Source organism: Pomacea canaliculata, linkage group LG1, assembly GCF_003073045.1.
Source record: "Pomacea canaliculata isolate SZHN2017 linkage group LG1, ASM307304v1, whole genome shotgun sequence".
In the NCBI taxonomy this organism is placed as follows: Eukaryota; Metazoa; Mollusca; class Gastropoda; order Architaenioglossa; family Ampullariidae; genus Pomacea; species Pomacea canaliculata.
Genome location: NC_037590.1, coordinates 43,400,419 through 43,418,292, shown reverse-complemented (window position 1 = coordinate 43,418,292; position 17,874 = coordinate 43,400,419). Strand labels below are relative to the sequence as shown.

Below are 17,874 nucleotides of genomic sequence, written 5' to 3'. Positions count from 1 at the left end.
TACTTAATGTACCTCAAGGCTGTTATCGGTACTAAAATAGATTAGCCAGGCATTGTGAAAAATGTTTTCTTTCACAAGTATCTCTAGACAAAAACAAGCTCCAAAGACTTTTATCGTAATGACAAAGTCAAGGATTAGAACACGAGGTGAAGACTGTCCTCCATGAGCTTTATGGGGGAGAGTGTTGTGCGAGAGAAGTATAGCCACCAGTAACAAAGCTAAGCTCAGCGCTAAAAAGGCTAATCCCGAGGAGAATGGTGAGGACGCAAGAGAGAAAAAAATAACGATGCCGTCCCACATTCACTGCGCATGCGCTGTCAAAGGTAATGGCGGTTTTACGACCAACATTGGATCTGCGTCTGGGATTGGTGTCTTCTGCTGCGCTGGCTCTGGCATGCTCGGAAACTTTAGACGAGACCTGGGGAATAATCCACCTCCACTCTGTGAGGGTCGGGGGCTGGGGATGCAACTAATGGTCAGCTGGGGCAGACAGATCAGTAAATGGTGAAGGGACTAACAGGCATGTTAATTATCCTGTTTACAACTTGCACCATTGAGTACAGAAGACGAGACAGTCCAGTACCTCAGTGGGAAATGGTTTCTCTAACAGAATCCTGAGGTGCGGGATTCACATCACATCACGGACACGCCGTCTGTGTGTGGCAGTTGTTTGTATAAAACATTTTTCAGATTTTCTCTCTCTCTCTCTCTCTCTCTCTCTCTCTCTCTCTCTCTGTATCCATTCCACGTTTCTTTTATGTTACGAAATCATCCTCGTGTAGAAACAAGTTCTTTGAAATACAGACATAATCCAAGCTAGTATCAAAAATATACATAAGACTCAGTGATGGGCTACTTCCCGTAGCATTAGTCTTTTGTTGTCAGATTCGTTGTAGAATAAATAAAACCAGTCTGTCTGAGCTGACTCAAAGGGTTTTGTGATGAAGTTGAAGTCTGGAACTACTTTTAATGGAGTTCTGTGTCACTGGCATGAACATCTGTCCAATTTAAAGTTAGTAACATTGTGTTTCTCCTGCTGCTTATGTCCGAATATTGTAAGAAAAAGAACATGATTTTCTTTGCTTTTGCCACATATATCAGCAATGGTCTTGGTTGATATTAGTTGTGAGTCTTTGAGAAAAAAGGAACAAAGCACTAAAACTCTGACAAACTTTGTTACAAGGCGTTTGTGACAAATGGCATGAATGTAATGATACTTTTCTGTGCAGCATGTCTGATTACCGACCAATTACTTTAAGCTGATTTTGTTTAAGTTGAATGTAAGGTCCAGTAGTTATTCAGACTCAGCTGTCTGTTTGAGCATAACCTAAAATACTCTTCTCAAAACTCCGAAACTGTTTTTCAAACTGTCTAGACAAGCTTGCGGTTGTTTTGTCTGCTTGACATAAGTGAACTTTTTTCTGGAAAGTTCACGATGAGACTGTTTTGTCCTGCATCTCCCAGAACATCTTCGGAAAACGCTATGAACATCTTTCTCAAAATATTTTCAAAAGATGTTAATAAAATGTTTCAATGCATAAAGATGCGTACAAACATGTTCAAACTATTTTTAAAACTCATTGAACTTACTCCTGGCCCCCCAGCGACAGTTACAGAGACCACAGTTCCCTAATGAAGCCAACGCGGGTTGTAAACATTCTTCTTTCTTTTTCACTGCATGAATCCGTATCCATGGTTACTTGTGAGACACTTATCTTCGGGAGGCAGTGGCTAGGTGAGGGGTTTGATAAGTTATATGCAGAGATATGAGAACCAGTCCAATCATGATTACGAGTGATATATCTATATATACTTGCTAGTCCCATTACAATTACGTATTATTCTCCACTGTTACCGTCTACAAAACATACTTACTTACCTCTAATGCCTTAAAATACATATCTCCATTTTAAACTGATTTAATTCTCCTGCGTTATAAAAATGGATACTCCTAAACGCAACTTTATGGGAATACATTTCACACTCAAACCGGGAGAAATCAAATAAATGAAGTTCTGATTCATTTACACTGGTGCAGTGGGGATAATAAAAGACAAAGAGATGGGGGAGAGATAATGGTAGAGTCCAAAGAGACGATTGCAAGAGGTGGATGCATGATGGCTAGTCTGTTGTACACCAATAGACAGCAAAAGAAGTGAACTTCTGTATCAATACAATAAGTCGGACCATCGAGCGATGGCAGCTTGACAGTTTGTTCTGCTCACAGAAAGCCCCAGAGAAAACATATTATCGAGAACAATTCCAATGAAAGAGACCAGAACTTGTTCAGTCCGATGAATCATTAGTGGGCGGCAAAGCTCCTGCGTGACTATAGCCCTCAGTGAGTGGCCCAGCCCTTCTAGAGGGAGCTGATCGAGCGGCAGGACGAGAGATTTTGCACGTCTTCATGTCCAGCGCCAGGACGGAGCACGACTTGCAGACACGCCGCCCTCGTCACGGAGTCCAGTCATCTGCTTCTGTGTGGTAACGGGTCTGGGGTACAAAACCACAAGCAATGTTTTGATTGGTTTAGCTTGCGTACCCTTGAGTCTGCTTTGAACTTTCAAAGTTTATCTTTCCCTGCGATCTGTCCTCAGTCACGCGCCCACAGTTTGCTCCCTTGGCGGTTATCTTTGTTGCATGTTGTAACATGACCCTCGCTCTGGACTTTCTCTCTCTCTCCTTATATCTCCATTTATTTCTCTTGTTTTTCCCTCTTAGTCACTTATTCATTCATTAAATCTCTCTCCTCTATCACTCAATGAAGTATCACCTTCATCTTCTTCATTGAAAAAAGATGAGTACCGTCTTTTAATTACCGATATTCAAGATACACTGATGGAAAAAAAGAATGAGTGAAGCAAAAACAACAGAAAAATAACAGAAATTTTATCCAGCTTATACTGTAAATCTATTTCAAAAGGCACGTGTACTCTTAAAAGCGAAGAAGGAAGCAGGGAATCATAAAGACAGAACTTGGATTAGAAAGAGGATTCTCAACTGCTGGAATAAGCCCTTAGGCTTTCATGAAAAGGAGAACAAATACTAAAGAGCAAAGCCACTAACTTCACAAAAAGTGTCTTTTTACTGATGCAGCAATGTACTTCTCTTTTTACTTTGAGAGTTGTATCGGATTCAGCCAGAAGGGAAAAACAAATGTAGAAAGAGCAGCTTGACGCTAGAGTAGTGCGTGGACAATTTTTAAAGATTGACCAGAACTATCGAGAAAGTATGTTTCTAAAGTTTTACAGTAAAAGAAAGAGATGTGAGCTCGGCAGAGAAGGCGCAGACAGCTGTAGATGAAGACACAATGGATCAATGGAAGATACGGTTAACAAAAATTATAAATATTGTTTGATGGACTGAGGTCTGGTACATGGCTCCCTAACATCCACCATGTGCGTGAATAAGTACATAGGTACACACATGTCTTTCATGATAGGATAAAGTTGTATTGAAAACACACACACACACACACTGCAGGTGGAAATCGTTTGAGTCTGTGAGACTAGGCCACACTCACCAAATCAACGAGCAGACAGGAACAAGACAAAGGTGAAATCAGTGGTTCTGCAAGCTCACCATTATTCTAATCCCAGAGTTTATGTCTGTATGCCTGCATTACTCTTGAAAGTGATTTTCGTTTTTTTTAAATTCTGCCGCCATCTGTGAGAACTCTCTATCCGAGTGGAGAGAGAGAACGAGAACTTTCTGCTGCTAAAAAAGCAAAGTACTGTCAGGTTTCTGTGGTTCGAGACAGTTGACCTCAGCATTTTTATGCATGACTGTGAAAAAACAGCTGAAACCAAGGTTCAGGGTCCTTGAGCTCTCTTAAGCTTCGTTTAGGATCAATCCTGACATTTTGTGGAGGCTGAGGAGCCGAGGTACTAGTTACAGATACGTCGACCCGACACAAGCTCCGAGCCCTCCAGTCGTTTCTGGGAGAAAGAAGTGCGGAGGGACAGACCACGTCACACGCATGGAGGATTCCAGAACTCGCAGACAACTGCTCCTGGGTGATCGTTTACTGGGCAAAAAATAACCTCGGTACGCCTCGTCAAACACCGTGACTCGGCACAGCACGGGCAGCATTTGCCCGCAAGCACTCGAAGCAGCACGCACAAGGACAGGGGTGGGTGACGTGCCGTGCGTAGCGAGACTGCTTCACGTGCTTCCCCTGCATGGACACCGACAGCAGCAGCAGCAGCAGCACGTGACGGGGATGATGTTGGTCTGGTGCAGCAGGTGTTGATATAAAGTCACGATGATGATGATGATGATGATCCGCCATATACTAAACATGCCATTTGCATCCAGTCCTGACTAAGAGCCTCTGCGTGTTTCCACGTGGCGACGTCAGAGCTCTTTGCGTATTTCCACATAGTGACGTCAAATCTCAGCGTGTTTCCATATGGTGACGTCAGACCTCTATGCGTGTTTCCACATAGTGACGTCAAATCTCAGCGTGTTTCCACATGATGACGTCCAATCTCAGCGTGTTTCCACATGATGACGTCAAATCTCAGCGTCTTTCCACCTGATGACGTCAACGTCAGAATGCCAGCAGGTGGACGTCAGGACACAAATAACGAAAGCTAATGATGATTCCTTTTAGTTGCAGTGATACCGTTGGTGGCATTAGTGTAGTAGTTGTAGTGTTGGTTGTAGTGCAAGTGTTGGTGGCTGTGATAAGGACGACAAAAATGCTGATAAAAAATCGTCTTTCTTCGTAACTCTTTTCATTGAACGTATTGAGGTCGATAGCAGAACGAAAACAAAATAAAGAAGGATGTTGTATAGTCCTCCCTACTATTCTCCCAAAGGCGTATTGTCTGAGGAATGAGTTCGAGACCCGCAGGTTTGTTGTTGGACTCCTCGGGAGTGACGGGCCGTGAACATCAATGTTTCCACATCGCCTGGCGACCGATGACCCGAAGCAAAACTCTTTCAGCAAAAACCAGGGTCCTCCTGCTCCCTCTGGGACAGCTGAGCAACGCCGTAGTGTAGTGACATCAATAAGTCCTGAAGACTGACTGACAGAGGATACAGTCAAAGGACTAAGTGACTATGAAAATCTTTGAAAGTAAGATTGCAATCAGTAAATGGTAAAGAAACTAAAGATCATTGTACTCAAAATGAACGATGTAACATGAGTGAAACAAAGAAGAACAAAAGAGGATGCTTTCATTTTCTAGAGGAGATTGAAGCTTGAACCTGCGATGATGTCATACAATAATTTATAAAAGGGAAACAAAAGTGGGTTACCGATAGCAAAAGAAGCATCATAGCTGTGTGCGTATGTGTGACACTGTGTGAAGGTATACATGGCATCATCACTTGCAGCAAAAGTACCGGGATACAAAGTAGGCCAAATACAAACTTTGAAAAAGAAAGAAAAAGTACTATAGTCTTCGTGGAACACGAACCGCCGGCATCCATTTTTGACGTTAATGGTCAAGCTCGACAAGGTCGGGAAAGAGGACTCCACGGCCTTGATGAGTCCTTTGCTAACATTCTTACTCCTTTACAATCATCCGGGGCTTTACGTGCTGGTAAAGGTTGCAGGAATCCAAGCTTTTAACAAACACAATTGTGGGGAATCTTTACTGCATCCATTATGTCCGAAAAGAAAACGAGTTGAGAAAAGAGCTAAAATGTGGCGGTCCCTTAAGAACCCTTTGTGGCTGCGGGGTAAGAGGCAAGTGCTTTTATTATTTGGACAAACTCCACGTCATGACAAGCTTTCCAGACGTACACTTCCGCCCGACCCGGCAGACGCTCCCATCGGGGGTCAAAAAAAGAGAAGAGCTGGATGTTGAACATGAAGAAGTGGACAAACCCTCCATGCTAGAGCTTCACGCCAGCAGCTCTTGAGAGACACAAATGCAGACTGTCGGCTGTCTTGACCCACCCACACCCACCCTGACGACCACGGCGATCAATGGATTGATGCTGACGATGATAGCTGCTGTCATCTGTCTGACACCAGACGCCTTGCAGCCTGTGGTGTGGCGGAGCAGATCACGTGATAAGTCTACAGAGGTAAATCTCGGGTCCAGCTGATGGCCCAGCTTCCTTCAAACCCAGACTCGAGAAGCTCTCCATTAACCCCTTCGGTGCTGGTCGTCGCCCTGTTGTCTTGTCGCCTGGTCCCAGAAGTGCCGAATAATTGCCATGGTGGTTGCTAGCACTGGTAAATGGTAGAATTTGTTCTTAATAAATATATATGTACCACTAAGCTTCACTTTACTGCTCCCACTCTCACACAGACATGCAGTGGCACCAGGATGGACGGCAGTTAAGACGACAATAGACTGTAGAGCTGTCGACATCTCGTGGGTGCCAGACTCCCAGTTGCTGAATTGTCTATGCGGCTGTCAAAACAGTCCAATCAAACAGTAGTTCTTCAGAGCAATACAGTGTGTACATCTCTGTACAGTGCAGTATACAACAGTTTGTACATCGGTTTTACTAATCTTTGTGGATTTAAATTTTTTTAAGTTGAATTGTTTCAGAAAGGACAATACTGACTTCCTGAATTCCTTCCTTCCTTTTGTTCCCTTTCTCTGCTCTACCTGCCTGCTTATTCCAGTCCATCTCTCTTCGCTTCTTTTATCCCGCACCCAATCTTTCTTTAAAACAGCCCAGATTTATAAGAAAACAAAAGAGAAGAATAAACCAAGAAAGAAAGAATGAATTTTAAAAAGCAAGGAAAAGAGAGCATAAATGAAAAAAAAGAAAAAGAGGCATGCCCTTCCATTCATTTCGTGTTTTTAAGCCAAGGTGCAGCCCTCCCCCTACTTGACCTTTGTGGGTAGCAAGCAGATCAGAAGCTGCTAGATCGCCATCTTCTGCAAAACAAAGAAAGACAAAAGACAGACGAGGGGACAAAAAGTGTGTTTCACGACACTTCACTGGAATCCAAGACTAAGCGTATTTACCTTTCGTCTTTCAAGCATTTTGTTCTTTCATTTAAAAACAAATTATTTCAAGTTTTAAGGACTGTGAGAATTGTCGCCTGTCTCCAAAACTACCTTTCAAAGAAAAAAAAATAATTCATATTTTTTCCGCGCTGTACCTTTACAGACACTTCTAAAAAATGTTGCGAAGTTTCTTCAAGCTTTTTTCTACGGAGGCGTGAATACAATTCACTGCGTCATTACTTAGCATTCACGAAGTACAGCCAGAAGCATTGGCTTCAGATGAAGAAAGCCAAAACCTTTTTGGTGTAAGTGGTTCATTACATCGAGTTTTGGCTGATTGACTTCTCCATCCAACAGCTTAGGAGAGCAAACTCAAGAAATATGTCAAAAGAATTTTTCAGAAAATAAGGCAAGAAAAATTCCTGCTCTCAGCATCTTGCTTGTAGTGTCATTATATTGCCTATCATATAATTTTGAATTGTGAGAGAAGTTTGGAGAGGAGAGTCTTGAGAGGTACACACGTAGGCGAAAAGCAAGCGAGTGAAGGAAATTGTGGAAGTGAGTGTTGGCCCCAGGGTCGGACATTTCCGTCTCACAGAGAAATCACGAGCAGAAGTGGATTTTGGCAATGGGGCTAGATGCTTTTTTTACTTCTGAAATTCACACAGGAATCTCTACAGACTTCACGACTGACTTTTCACTTCCATTTGCTCCCAGAAGATTTTTTTTTTCTGACATTTCCAAGTCATCAGACATCGCGAAACCCTTGCATTACTAGAACCCGTTAGACTAACCTCGTGTATTGTATTGGGAACGGGGAAATCAACGGAAAGAAAAAACAAACGTTGTGTGTGCATGTGTGTGTGTGTTTGTGTGTATGTGTGTGTGTTTGTGTGTGTGTTACAGATAGAGACTCACGGTGCATGAACCACTTAGCGCCGGTCCATGCCACAGTGTGTGAGGGACTGGCACCCTGACCAGCCCATGCTGCCCTCAATTTCTGGGCTCGGTCCACACTCACGACTCGTGCTGGGCTGGAGGGACAGGCTATTAACCCCATGCACGTCAACAAATCAGGTTTCCGCAGCAACAAGTTCATTCATAAGTTGCCATCCGCTTGCCGTGAGTCTTCCACTTGGTTTTCCTCCTCATCCTTTTCATCCTTTTCCTCCCCCCATCGACACTCGCGTTCTTCTGGCAAAACGTCAGGAAGAAAAAAAGACGAAATAAACCATCCATGCCTCATGCGGCATAACTCTGAATATTTTTGATCAATATACAAAACAACGAATTCACTACAAGATCAAAGGACACTGCAAAAGCAGACCATTTTAATTTTGGAAAATGAGCGACAAATTATGTGAGCTGCAAAATTAAAATTTTGCGATTCCTGACTTCTCACTTGATCAGGAGTGGAAATCACATCCAATAGTGTCCATTGACAAGAAGGTTGATGGAATGACAGGTTGACAAACAGGTCCCTGAGTAAACACGTTGTTGATAGAAAGAATCGTTCCTCTGTGTGGTTAGTGTTTGCTGCTGCAGACCATGTCTTCAGTGTTTAATTTCAGGTTCTAAGATGTGACCACAGGTTCCAAATAAATAAAATTTACTAAACAGAGCTAATTTCGACATTTTGACATTACTCCACAAATTTTTAAAATATGACAACATAGTAACTTTTCATGTTACTCTCACAGAGAGAGAGAGAAGTTAAGAAAGGACAGCAAGAGTACCGCGTGCAAAAGACAAGAAATTTCTTGTTTCCTGACGCCGATGCCAAACATATCAGTTGCTCAGTGGAATGGTTTGATTCGATAAAGTGCTAGGTCTCAGGTTGACAATATAATCACTTGTGGAAAGTCTTCGCAGTGGAAATCGACCCGGGAGCTGCCATGTTCCGCGGCTACTTTAAAAATAATTTTGCTCTTGGGTTTTTGTAACGCACCCTAACCTACTTCTTTGATATTTTCACTAAAATGTGCTCCATGTAATCAATGTCAAGGATGGCTATCGACAGTTCTAGAAGAGACAGTAATATCTTCATTCAAACTACCCTTACTTTACAAAGTGTTCACACACACACACAGACACACTACCACACCAACACACACGGAAATACTCGATGCTCTCCCCTGCCGTCCTGTCCGCATTGACTCCTTTATCTTGTTCTCTGTAGGTTACATTTCACCGACAAAAATCAGTTCTGTAGATGTGTTTTGCATAAACACTGGCTGACTCATATTCATGTATGCCCGGGTCAATAGCTGTGGTGGTGGCTTCCATGCCAAATCTCCTACATCACTACTTGCAGCGTATCAGGACGAGTTCTTGGCGCGAACTAAAGCCATTGCTAAAACCACCGATGTCACAGGCTGCCGATGCTTTTTACATTTGCATGATCTTGCCATGGCTGTCTAAATCTTTTAGAAAACAATGTTTTAAGTACAAGAGTGGGAAAGGTGACAAGTCTTCTTCAGAAATCCTTCCTCTGCGAAAAACTTCTAAACATATTTTGTTGCTATTAAAACAGCCGCAACCACTTCTACTGATGTCCTGCAAAATCTCGTCAACATGTCCTCCTTCATTGGTACCTCCAATGTTCATCTCGCTCGCTGTTATTTGGGGGAAAAAACCGGCATCTGCAGAGCGGAAGAGGCTGACCTCCTGCTGCAGACAGAGAAGAAAGAGAAATCAATTGTGTCCATCTCCCCCATGGCCCGCGCCAGGACCATCTTCTCTCTGCACAATAATGACATTTACGACAGTGGGCCAGACGATGTGGCAGACTTGCTGGTGACGAAAGACAGTGAAGGGAAGGGTTTCAATCAAACAAGCGGCAAGGAAGGTCGATGTGGGTTTTTTTTTCTTTATTTTATTTGAAAAATGATGCAGTCTCAATCCTTTCCTTCTCCGCTTTCTGTCCTCGTCTAACATGTTGCAATGTCAGCTGCTAAAGACAGACACAAGCACGCACGCACACATGTTGTGTCCACACACGCTCCACATTTTGATAATGTATTTGGGTCACCCAAGAAACACCAGGACGTAAAAATATTAAAGCTATATTAAAATTTGTATCATTTGCAAAACCAAATACAGATTAAATAAATTGAATTGTGGTGCTTTAGTTATATATATATTAAATAAATTGGATTGTGGTGCCCTTGTCTCTTTTCTACGGAAACTCACACCATGTTTTCGATTCTAAGCAAATTTTAGAGCACTCGTTTTGACTACGGTTAAGTTACATTCCATGTCTGGCCAGAGGCTGTTCCTTTTTTCGATAGATGGTTGCCATAAAAACGAAAAACATCAAAACTATGAGGATGCTACTGCAGTATAACAAACAAATCGCTGTGAGACTTTTAGTGGAAATGTTTTCAGAAGAAAGTGGAGAAAGAAAACAATTAAAAAATTAGTTTTTATTCTTTAAAATGGTCCAACACCTTGATATCGTAAATTCAATGAATAATCATCCCTATGTTGATCTAATATATCCTCTATCATGTTATTTAGAGATGGAAAAATGAATTAATGTTTTCAGCAGTTTTTTGCTTAGTATTAAATCCCACTAAAAATATTCATAACAGCGTCTGTGGTTTCCATGGATACATGCAGATTGCACCTTGTTGCCAGCTTTTCTGGCCACACAGCTGGCTTGGCTCCGCAATGAGTCGTCGCGTGGCGACCAGTCATGTGACAGCTGTAAGGTCTCTTGACCACTCGCCCCACCGCCAAACGTTTCCCTCGTGGAGAGCTACTTTGTAATTGTCTTCCCTTCTTTTTCTGGACTCGATGTTTGCCGAGGCTGCCCTTGACATTTTTATGGTGTCGTCTGTCCTTTCTTATCAGCTCGGACCGCGAAGATTGGAGGATGTGTAGTGTGTGTAATTTCCGATACTGCAGGCCGTTGCCCTACGGTTTCCTTCATCTTCGATATTATTCCTGAATAATTTTTTTTCTTGAACGCCTTGTCGACATCTTGTACTATTGTGGATGTGACAGTGTGTCTCGCTTTAATTACACGTGACAAGTGGGGTGGGGACGGGGTATCGGATGGATTTGCATTGAGCTGGGGATCCGCGATGGCTCAGCTTCCTCCCCGAGTTCTGGAATGAAAAAGAACTCTTCAAATCTCTGACGCAAGAGCCAAGAACTGCAATGCATGGCAACATTAGTCTGATCTCACCCCAAGATGCTCTTTTTCAGAAGTGTGCAGCGCCACGTCAGGCCAATAATCTGCTTTGGATATTGTGGATGATGAGGAAAGCTGACGAGCGTTTTTCAGAAGGATGAATGCCATTAGATATTTTCCTCCAGGTGAAGATGTAAAGAAATCTTATTTTAGCATGCTCGCCTTTTGACATCAGTCTCATGAACGTGCTTTTCCCCAGTAACATTCGTTTTGCTGCGATAGCGTTTCTGAATGTCTCCTGGCAACTATCGATGGTTTGAAAATGTGCCAGGATTCGATTAAATTAACCCTCCTTCTTTTGCGCGTCATTCGTGATTTCGTTTATCAGTGTATCAGATTAACTTCTTGCTTGATGGTCTTCCCAGCTGTCCCAACATATTCTGTGGAATTTGCTGATGACTGTGCTCCCTGTCTTAGGTTCATCAAGTTTGTCAAGTTATCTGCAATTTTAAGCCAATCAGAATACAGATAGGGGAAATCTGCTTATGATTGGCAAAAAGGAAGACAGTATAGGAGGGGAGGAAAAACAGAATGAACACCCTCCATTACTAGTCTGCTTTGATGGCTGGACATGAGGCTGCCTTGAACTACAAGTTTTACAGGAGAGTTTATTAATCAGAAACTTGTTAGTGCCGCCATATTTAATTTTGAGGTATGAATTTAACAAATAAATCCCTTAATGCATACTCAGTTTTGACTAGATCGACCTCAGACTTATTTATTTGCTTGCAAATGCTCAATCTTCCCGGTATCCATAGGCTCTCAGTCTACCCAGTACCCTGCCTGGTTTTTTTTTTCTTTCAGTCCCCAGGCATCAAGAGTGCAGCATGCCCACCATTCATCCAGTCCGTGCTTTAATCATTAGACACCCAGTCTGTAATCTTTAGACACCCAATCTGCCTTGTGATCATTAGACACCCAGTGGGGCCTGCACCAGACCCTGTACCAGACCCTGTACCAGACCACTCTTATGACCAAACCGACGGCGGGTCGTTCTCGCAGAGTTTTATCGTGCAGCAGACGGGCCGCATGTTACACGATGAGACCCTGGCGATGAGTCTTTTATGCCGATGATTCGCCAGTAATTCGACTATCTGCTGTAATCACCTGCACACCATGACGACCCGCGCGAGGCGGTTTAATGAGAGTCGTCAGACAACCTTTACGACCTGGTGACCCTGCCTGCTCTCATTATGTCTGCGTGCATTCGGCTTGCCCGCTTAGCCACTTTGCTCCCCTCTGGTGCTTGTGTGATGTCGTCTAGGTTATCGCCTTATATTTATAAAATAAATTTTGTTCCCGTGTTATGCCCTAGCTTCTGCACTATGTACATCACGATGTTCCTGGTCTGATCGCTTGACTAACTACTTGATTGGTCACGTGATATAGTCTGGCCATGGTGGACACGAAGACGTATTGAAATTCGTGAAATCATGGATAGTCCAACAGTTCTATAGAATTTTTTTTAGATGAGTGTTTTCTCATACAACTTTATCTTGGTGATACATAAAAATTTTGTGCAAAAAGCTTTTTCATTATAAAGTAGTTTTGTTACAGGTAACATAGGTATGCCTTGATAGTACAACGTTCATAATACACGTCGTGCAACTTTGATATTTCATATGTAATAGTTTTGTTGGTTTTTGTTGTTGTCTTTTTTTGTTTTTTGTTTTGTTTTTTTCTTTTTGTGCTTTTTTGTTTTTGTTTTTGTTATTGTTTGTTTGCTTGTTTTCCATACGTATTACGTAGGATAACCATATTTGCATAAAATTCAGTCCACCAACTATCGTGATACTATAAACTTTGTCCTATTCATGCATCTTATGTCGTGATAGCGTAGCTTTGTGAAGTTACTGCCGGTAGTTGTAATCTACTCTGCTCAGTCATGATACACGGGTTTGACGAGGATAACAAAACTTTGGTTTGGTACGTGAAATACACTTTTGTCACCTGCTAGACGGTCTTTTGAATTTTGTAGTTTTCGTGGGAAAGCGGGGGCAGAAACAGGCGTACGCCACTTCTTTCTTTTATCTCCTGATCCTAGGTAAATGTTCTGGGCTGGAATTTTCTTGTGGGGCAACAAAGGAGCCAGACACTGTGTATTAGCAGTTCCGAATTAATTACTTTGCCTCCAAGACGTCATCGATAGACAGAGCTACATTCTCGGTATTAGAAGTGATTTCTTTTGAGAAGTCATCAAGAAAGAGACAGGCAAGATCTGGTTTGGAGTGTGTGGATTAGGGCATCAATTTCCTCCAATATCTCCCGAATCAACTGACGACTCAAACCCTAAAGCCTTGGAGAAAAACGTAGTTTGCTTGTTTTTTGCTCCCCTCGGCTCTGGTTGGCTGTTACTGTCTGGTTGTCATGGGAACCGAATTATCTTCAGGTTTGATTCTTTGCTTCTGGGTTTCCTATTCCGCGCGTTTCCGGTGTAGATTTCCTTTTCCACTCCGGATAAAATCAAATGCTTGATGGGGTTTCTGTTTACGGGGGAGGGTGGGAATCATTGCTGTCTCTCAGAGGAAGTACTAGGACCATAGAGCCACCCGCCACCCTGTGGATTTGTCCTGGTCTGGGAAGCCAGAAACCGGATGTGACCAAAGGCGCTGAACTCAGCGAACAGAGACAGAGGACAGGAAGGTGTGGGTCAGCTGGGAGGGAAAGAAAAGGGTTAGACTATCTTTCATCTCGTCTACCTGCCGTCTCCTCTACCTGGTCGCAAAACAAGATCTGCGATACAAGAACACAGTTCTAAAGCTGGAAACCGGAACACAAGATATTTATACGTATATAGCAACTGCTTGGGGGCAGTGGGGGAGTGGGGATGATCTATGATCTTTCATTATTTCTTCTTTGCCTTTCGCTAATCCTAGAATGGCAGCTGACTAGGGAAATCAGAAGAAACTTCAGACAACAACAACTTAAAAATTGTTATATGAACGAAACAAACGTCTTCTAGTTCATGTCTTCATGTGTGTGTGTTTTTTCTAAACAAAAGCTTTGACTCAATGCCATGTTCTCTTCTAACATTTGTCTGTTTTAATGCCAGCGGGGACGTCCATGTATTAGAAAGAACCGAAACCGAAAATTGTGCTTCGTTGTCGTCTGCTTCTCTCGCTTGACAAGTTGTTACCTTTATAAAGATTGTCCTAAAGCAGCAAAGGATAAATATTCAGATAATAATTATTCACTAGCGCTACCTGCAACCCTTCCCTCTAACTTCATAAACGACAACTGACTGGGTGCAGCTCAAAGTAATCTGCCCTTCCGGCGGTTTTTATTGGAGTAAATGATGTGAGTAGAGATGCTTGAGACGAGCAGAAGCGTGTTCGTGCGCATATATTTCACGCACACCCACCGCGCATGCGTGTCCTTGTCTGACGTTATCAGACGTCAGGATCAACACGCTAGAGGACGCGGCCTACGTCATACCTCAGCGACAAGTCGCTGGTGCTGCTCATTATGACGTCATATCTTAGCGACAACTTAATGATGTTTATTATGGACGTCATATCTCAGTGACAAGTCGATGGTGTTCATTATGACGTTATATCTCAGCTACAATTCCATGACGCCATATCTCACGAGAAACGTCACTGTTGCTCATTATGACGTAGGCCGATTGTTGTCTTCAGGAGCAGACGGCAGAAACGTTGTTTAGCGAGAAACAAAGCTATTGCGATCGAAACTCTGAAGCGACAGCCTTACCATAGAAGCTTCGCTCAATGGAAACAGCTTGAAGTTTTAGTTTGCGACAGAGACCTTACCTGTCTAACTTTGCTGACAAGATTCCATGTAAAAAAAAATTGCCATACGCTGAGCAATAAACAGCCGTCGAGTTCAAATGGTGAAGAAAAAAAACAGTTATCTGGTGCTAATGCGATACAGCAGCGATGACCTGGCCAGAAGAAGTTCTTTAGAAGATTTGACGTCAGATATTGCTATGTGTGTCAGCCTTGGTGGTCTGTCAGCTGACCACTCTCATTTGCTACCTGGAACCGAGCTGGCTGGTGGTCAAGATTGGACGCTATACCCTCTTTCTTGGAGTGTGGGGGTACTGCTTGACCATCGAGTCCTTTGAGGACTGTGACTACTTCTACAAGCTCGGGCCATGGGACGGTGAGTTAAAACAGTGCTGCTTGAGTGAAATAGATAATTATATATATAATTATAAATAGATAATTATATAATTATAATTATTATATATTATACCTATTATATGATTATATACATTACATTTGCAGTAATTCTCCGGTGGGTTCATGTAGTGTATAAAGTACAAAAGAACGACTGCCCGAAGGATTAAGAGGAAATAAAAAGGAAAAAAAAAAAAAGAACGTGTTGCGAGTTCGAATAAACCAATGAACCAACGAATCAATAATGAATGCAAATAGTGAAAAGAAGAGCGATCGAAGAGCGGCTAACACTGCCCCATCTCCCACTCCCTCACTCCCTACTCCATTCTGTCGTCTGTTTCCCGGAACAGCCCAGCCCACCATCCTACGGCTCTTCCAACTGATGGAGACCCTTCTCGTAATCCTCAATGTGTTGTCTCTGATAATCATCGTCTCGTGTAAGATACGTTGTCCACGCTCCAAGTGCCGGCGCAGGAACTACTTGCCGTCCATTCTGGATCTGCTTTTGGTCTCTTCTGGTAGGTCATCAGTAAAGTGTGCGTTGTGTGACTTTGCTGACCATTAATTAAATTAAATTTTCTGTCTCGTCGAAAGTTCTGCGCCCTTCCCCCCAACTTCAAGCAGTCGAATGATTTGACTCATTCAACGCCACTTAGCACTCTGTAGAGAGAAACTTTTGTCTAGTTAATTATAGAGCATAGGAGTTGTGTACCAAGTAAAAGACAACTTCTGTTTTAACAAATTAGTAAATAGGAGGTTTGAGCACTTTACACTGTGGTCGATAGTTTTGGCTGAAAACTTAACAACTCGTTAAACAGATCTATAATTTTTTTGGTTTTTTTGTTGATATGTCAGAGTACCAACAACTGAACATAAAACAATCTTCCTTCAAAGCCTTTTTTGCTTTGAGATTTTATTTTTATCATTTATTTGTCTTTGGGGTTATCTTTGTTTCCTTGCTTGATTTTTTTCTGGTAACTCAGTTTATATTTTCCTCCTATAAAACAAATGTGGTCGGATTTGGAAGTAATTATATTGGGTGAGGGCGAAATTATCATAACCTAATCCAGAAATTAAATGAGAAGAAAGCCCCATCATAAAACCGGCAGAGAGGGAAAGACTCACAGGAAGAACAAGAGTGTGGCAAGTTATTCTGTCCGTGATGAGCAGATGGGGGCGGGGCCTAAGCCAGTACTGAAAACAACAAAACTACTCAATCTTCCCATCTTGATATCAGCTTGGGTGTATTTTCAGGTGTTGCTGCCTTTGGAGGAGTCCTAGCGTTTTACCTGACGTTCATCACCTACACAACGACAGATGATACGAAAGTCATTACTCTCCTCAGCGATCGACGTCCGGGCTGGGCTATCATCGTCAGCATCATTGCTTACTGCTTCATGATAGTGTTCAGCGTCATCCTCATCTCATGCAGAAACCAGACCTTTGACCTCGAAGTCAAGGACAACGAGCTCACCCCCCGCGATGAAGGTGTCAGGGCAGAAGGTGCATATGAGATCGTGGACGATGCCATGATGACTGGAGTCAATCAAGCGGAGGACATTTCCATAGAAACGTACGACAACCCTAGCACTGAGGCGGAGAATGATGAGACACCGGTTGCGGGAAAAGACGAACCAAGAGAATCGATGAAAGAAATGTGGGAAGAGGCAAGCCGTAAAAAGGAGGAGTTGGAGAGAGAATTGAAGGAAAAGATGGAAGAAGAACTTCGCAGGCAACAAGAGGAAGACTTGGACAGACAGAGACAACAGGAAGAAGCGAAAACAAGCGAACTGATCTACTGCCTATCTGAAGTTGATGAGAAACCGCGAGAACTAGAAGAAAATAATGACATGTTGCAAATCCAAACTAAGGACGAAGAAGTGGTCAGCACCGTGACGTTGAGAGATGAAGAGTTGGAAGAGGAAGCAAAGCCCTGTGAAGACAGACAGGAGGAAGTGGCAAGTGGACAAAGCAAAGAAGAGGAAAAATCGAGCACTGACATCGCCGATGATCGACTAAACGCCAAAGTTCTTATTCCAGAGTGTCCAAGCATGGAAAGTTTGAAGAAGAAGAAGAAAAAGAAGATGAAACTGTGTTGCAATTCATGAACTGGTCACGGACCATGCATTGCCGGGCTTCTTGATTTCTGAATACAGCGAGCGAGCAGACTGTTTATTGTCTGTCGGTGTGTCAGAGAGTATGAATGGCGTCTGAGCCTGTACAACTGTGACGTAGACGTTTGATTAAGAATCTACTTCCATCGCTTCATCCCTCTCTGTCTTTTGATTTTTGTTTAAAATATGGATGGCGAGTCTATTATCTGACGCCATTCATTGTGCTTGGCAACGAGACGCTGAACACGTCTACTGTCCAAGGGGGATAACTACTCAGTGCATGCTGTACTTCAATTCTTTAGTGATTATCTCCCATGTCTTAGAGATCTGCTAGCGTCGATGGGGCACTCGTCGTTCAATAAGTGAGGTTCATACTTGTATTTAAATAACACGTACTTTTCTCTGTAGATAAATCAGACTGCCGAGCTTTTCTCCAATGTTCACTTCTGTCATTTCTTCCAACGCAGTGCGAATCTGCCTCGGGGGAAAAAGCCTCCGTT

At 42.8% G+C, this 17,874-nt stretch overlaps 1 protein-coding gene across 1 annotated transcript; it reads left to right on the top strand.

Moving 5' to 3' along the window:
* Positions 1-14,734: 14,734 nt before the first annotated feature.
* LOC112576202 (X-linked retinitis pigmentosa GTPase regulator-interacting protein 1-like) lies at positions 14,735-17,429 on the top strand. Its single transcript, XM_025258491.1, has 3 exons — positions 14,735-15,243; positions 15,611-15,778; positions 16,515-17,429. The coding sequence occupies exons 2-3, from the start codon at positions 15,643-15,645 to the stop codon at positions 17,366-17,368; spliced, it is 990 nt and encodes a 329-aa protein (XP_025114276.1). The 5' UTR covers positions 14,735-15,243; positions 15,611-15,642; the 3' UTR covers positions 17,369-17,429.
* Positions 17,430-17,874: the final 445 nt, after the last annotated feature.

Coding starts and splice junctions, on each gene's coding strand:
- LOC112576202 (XM_025258491.1), top strand. CDS start 15,643: ATGGAGACCCTTCTCGTAATCCTCAATGTGTTGTCTCTGATAATCATC. Junction 15,779..16,514: donor TCTGCTTTTGGTCTCTTCTG/GTAGGTCATCAG, acceptor GTGTATTTTCAG/GTGTTGCTGCCTTTGGAGGA.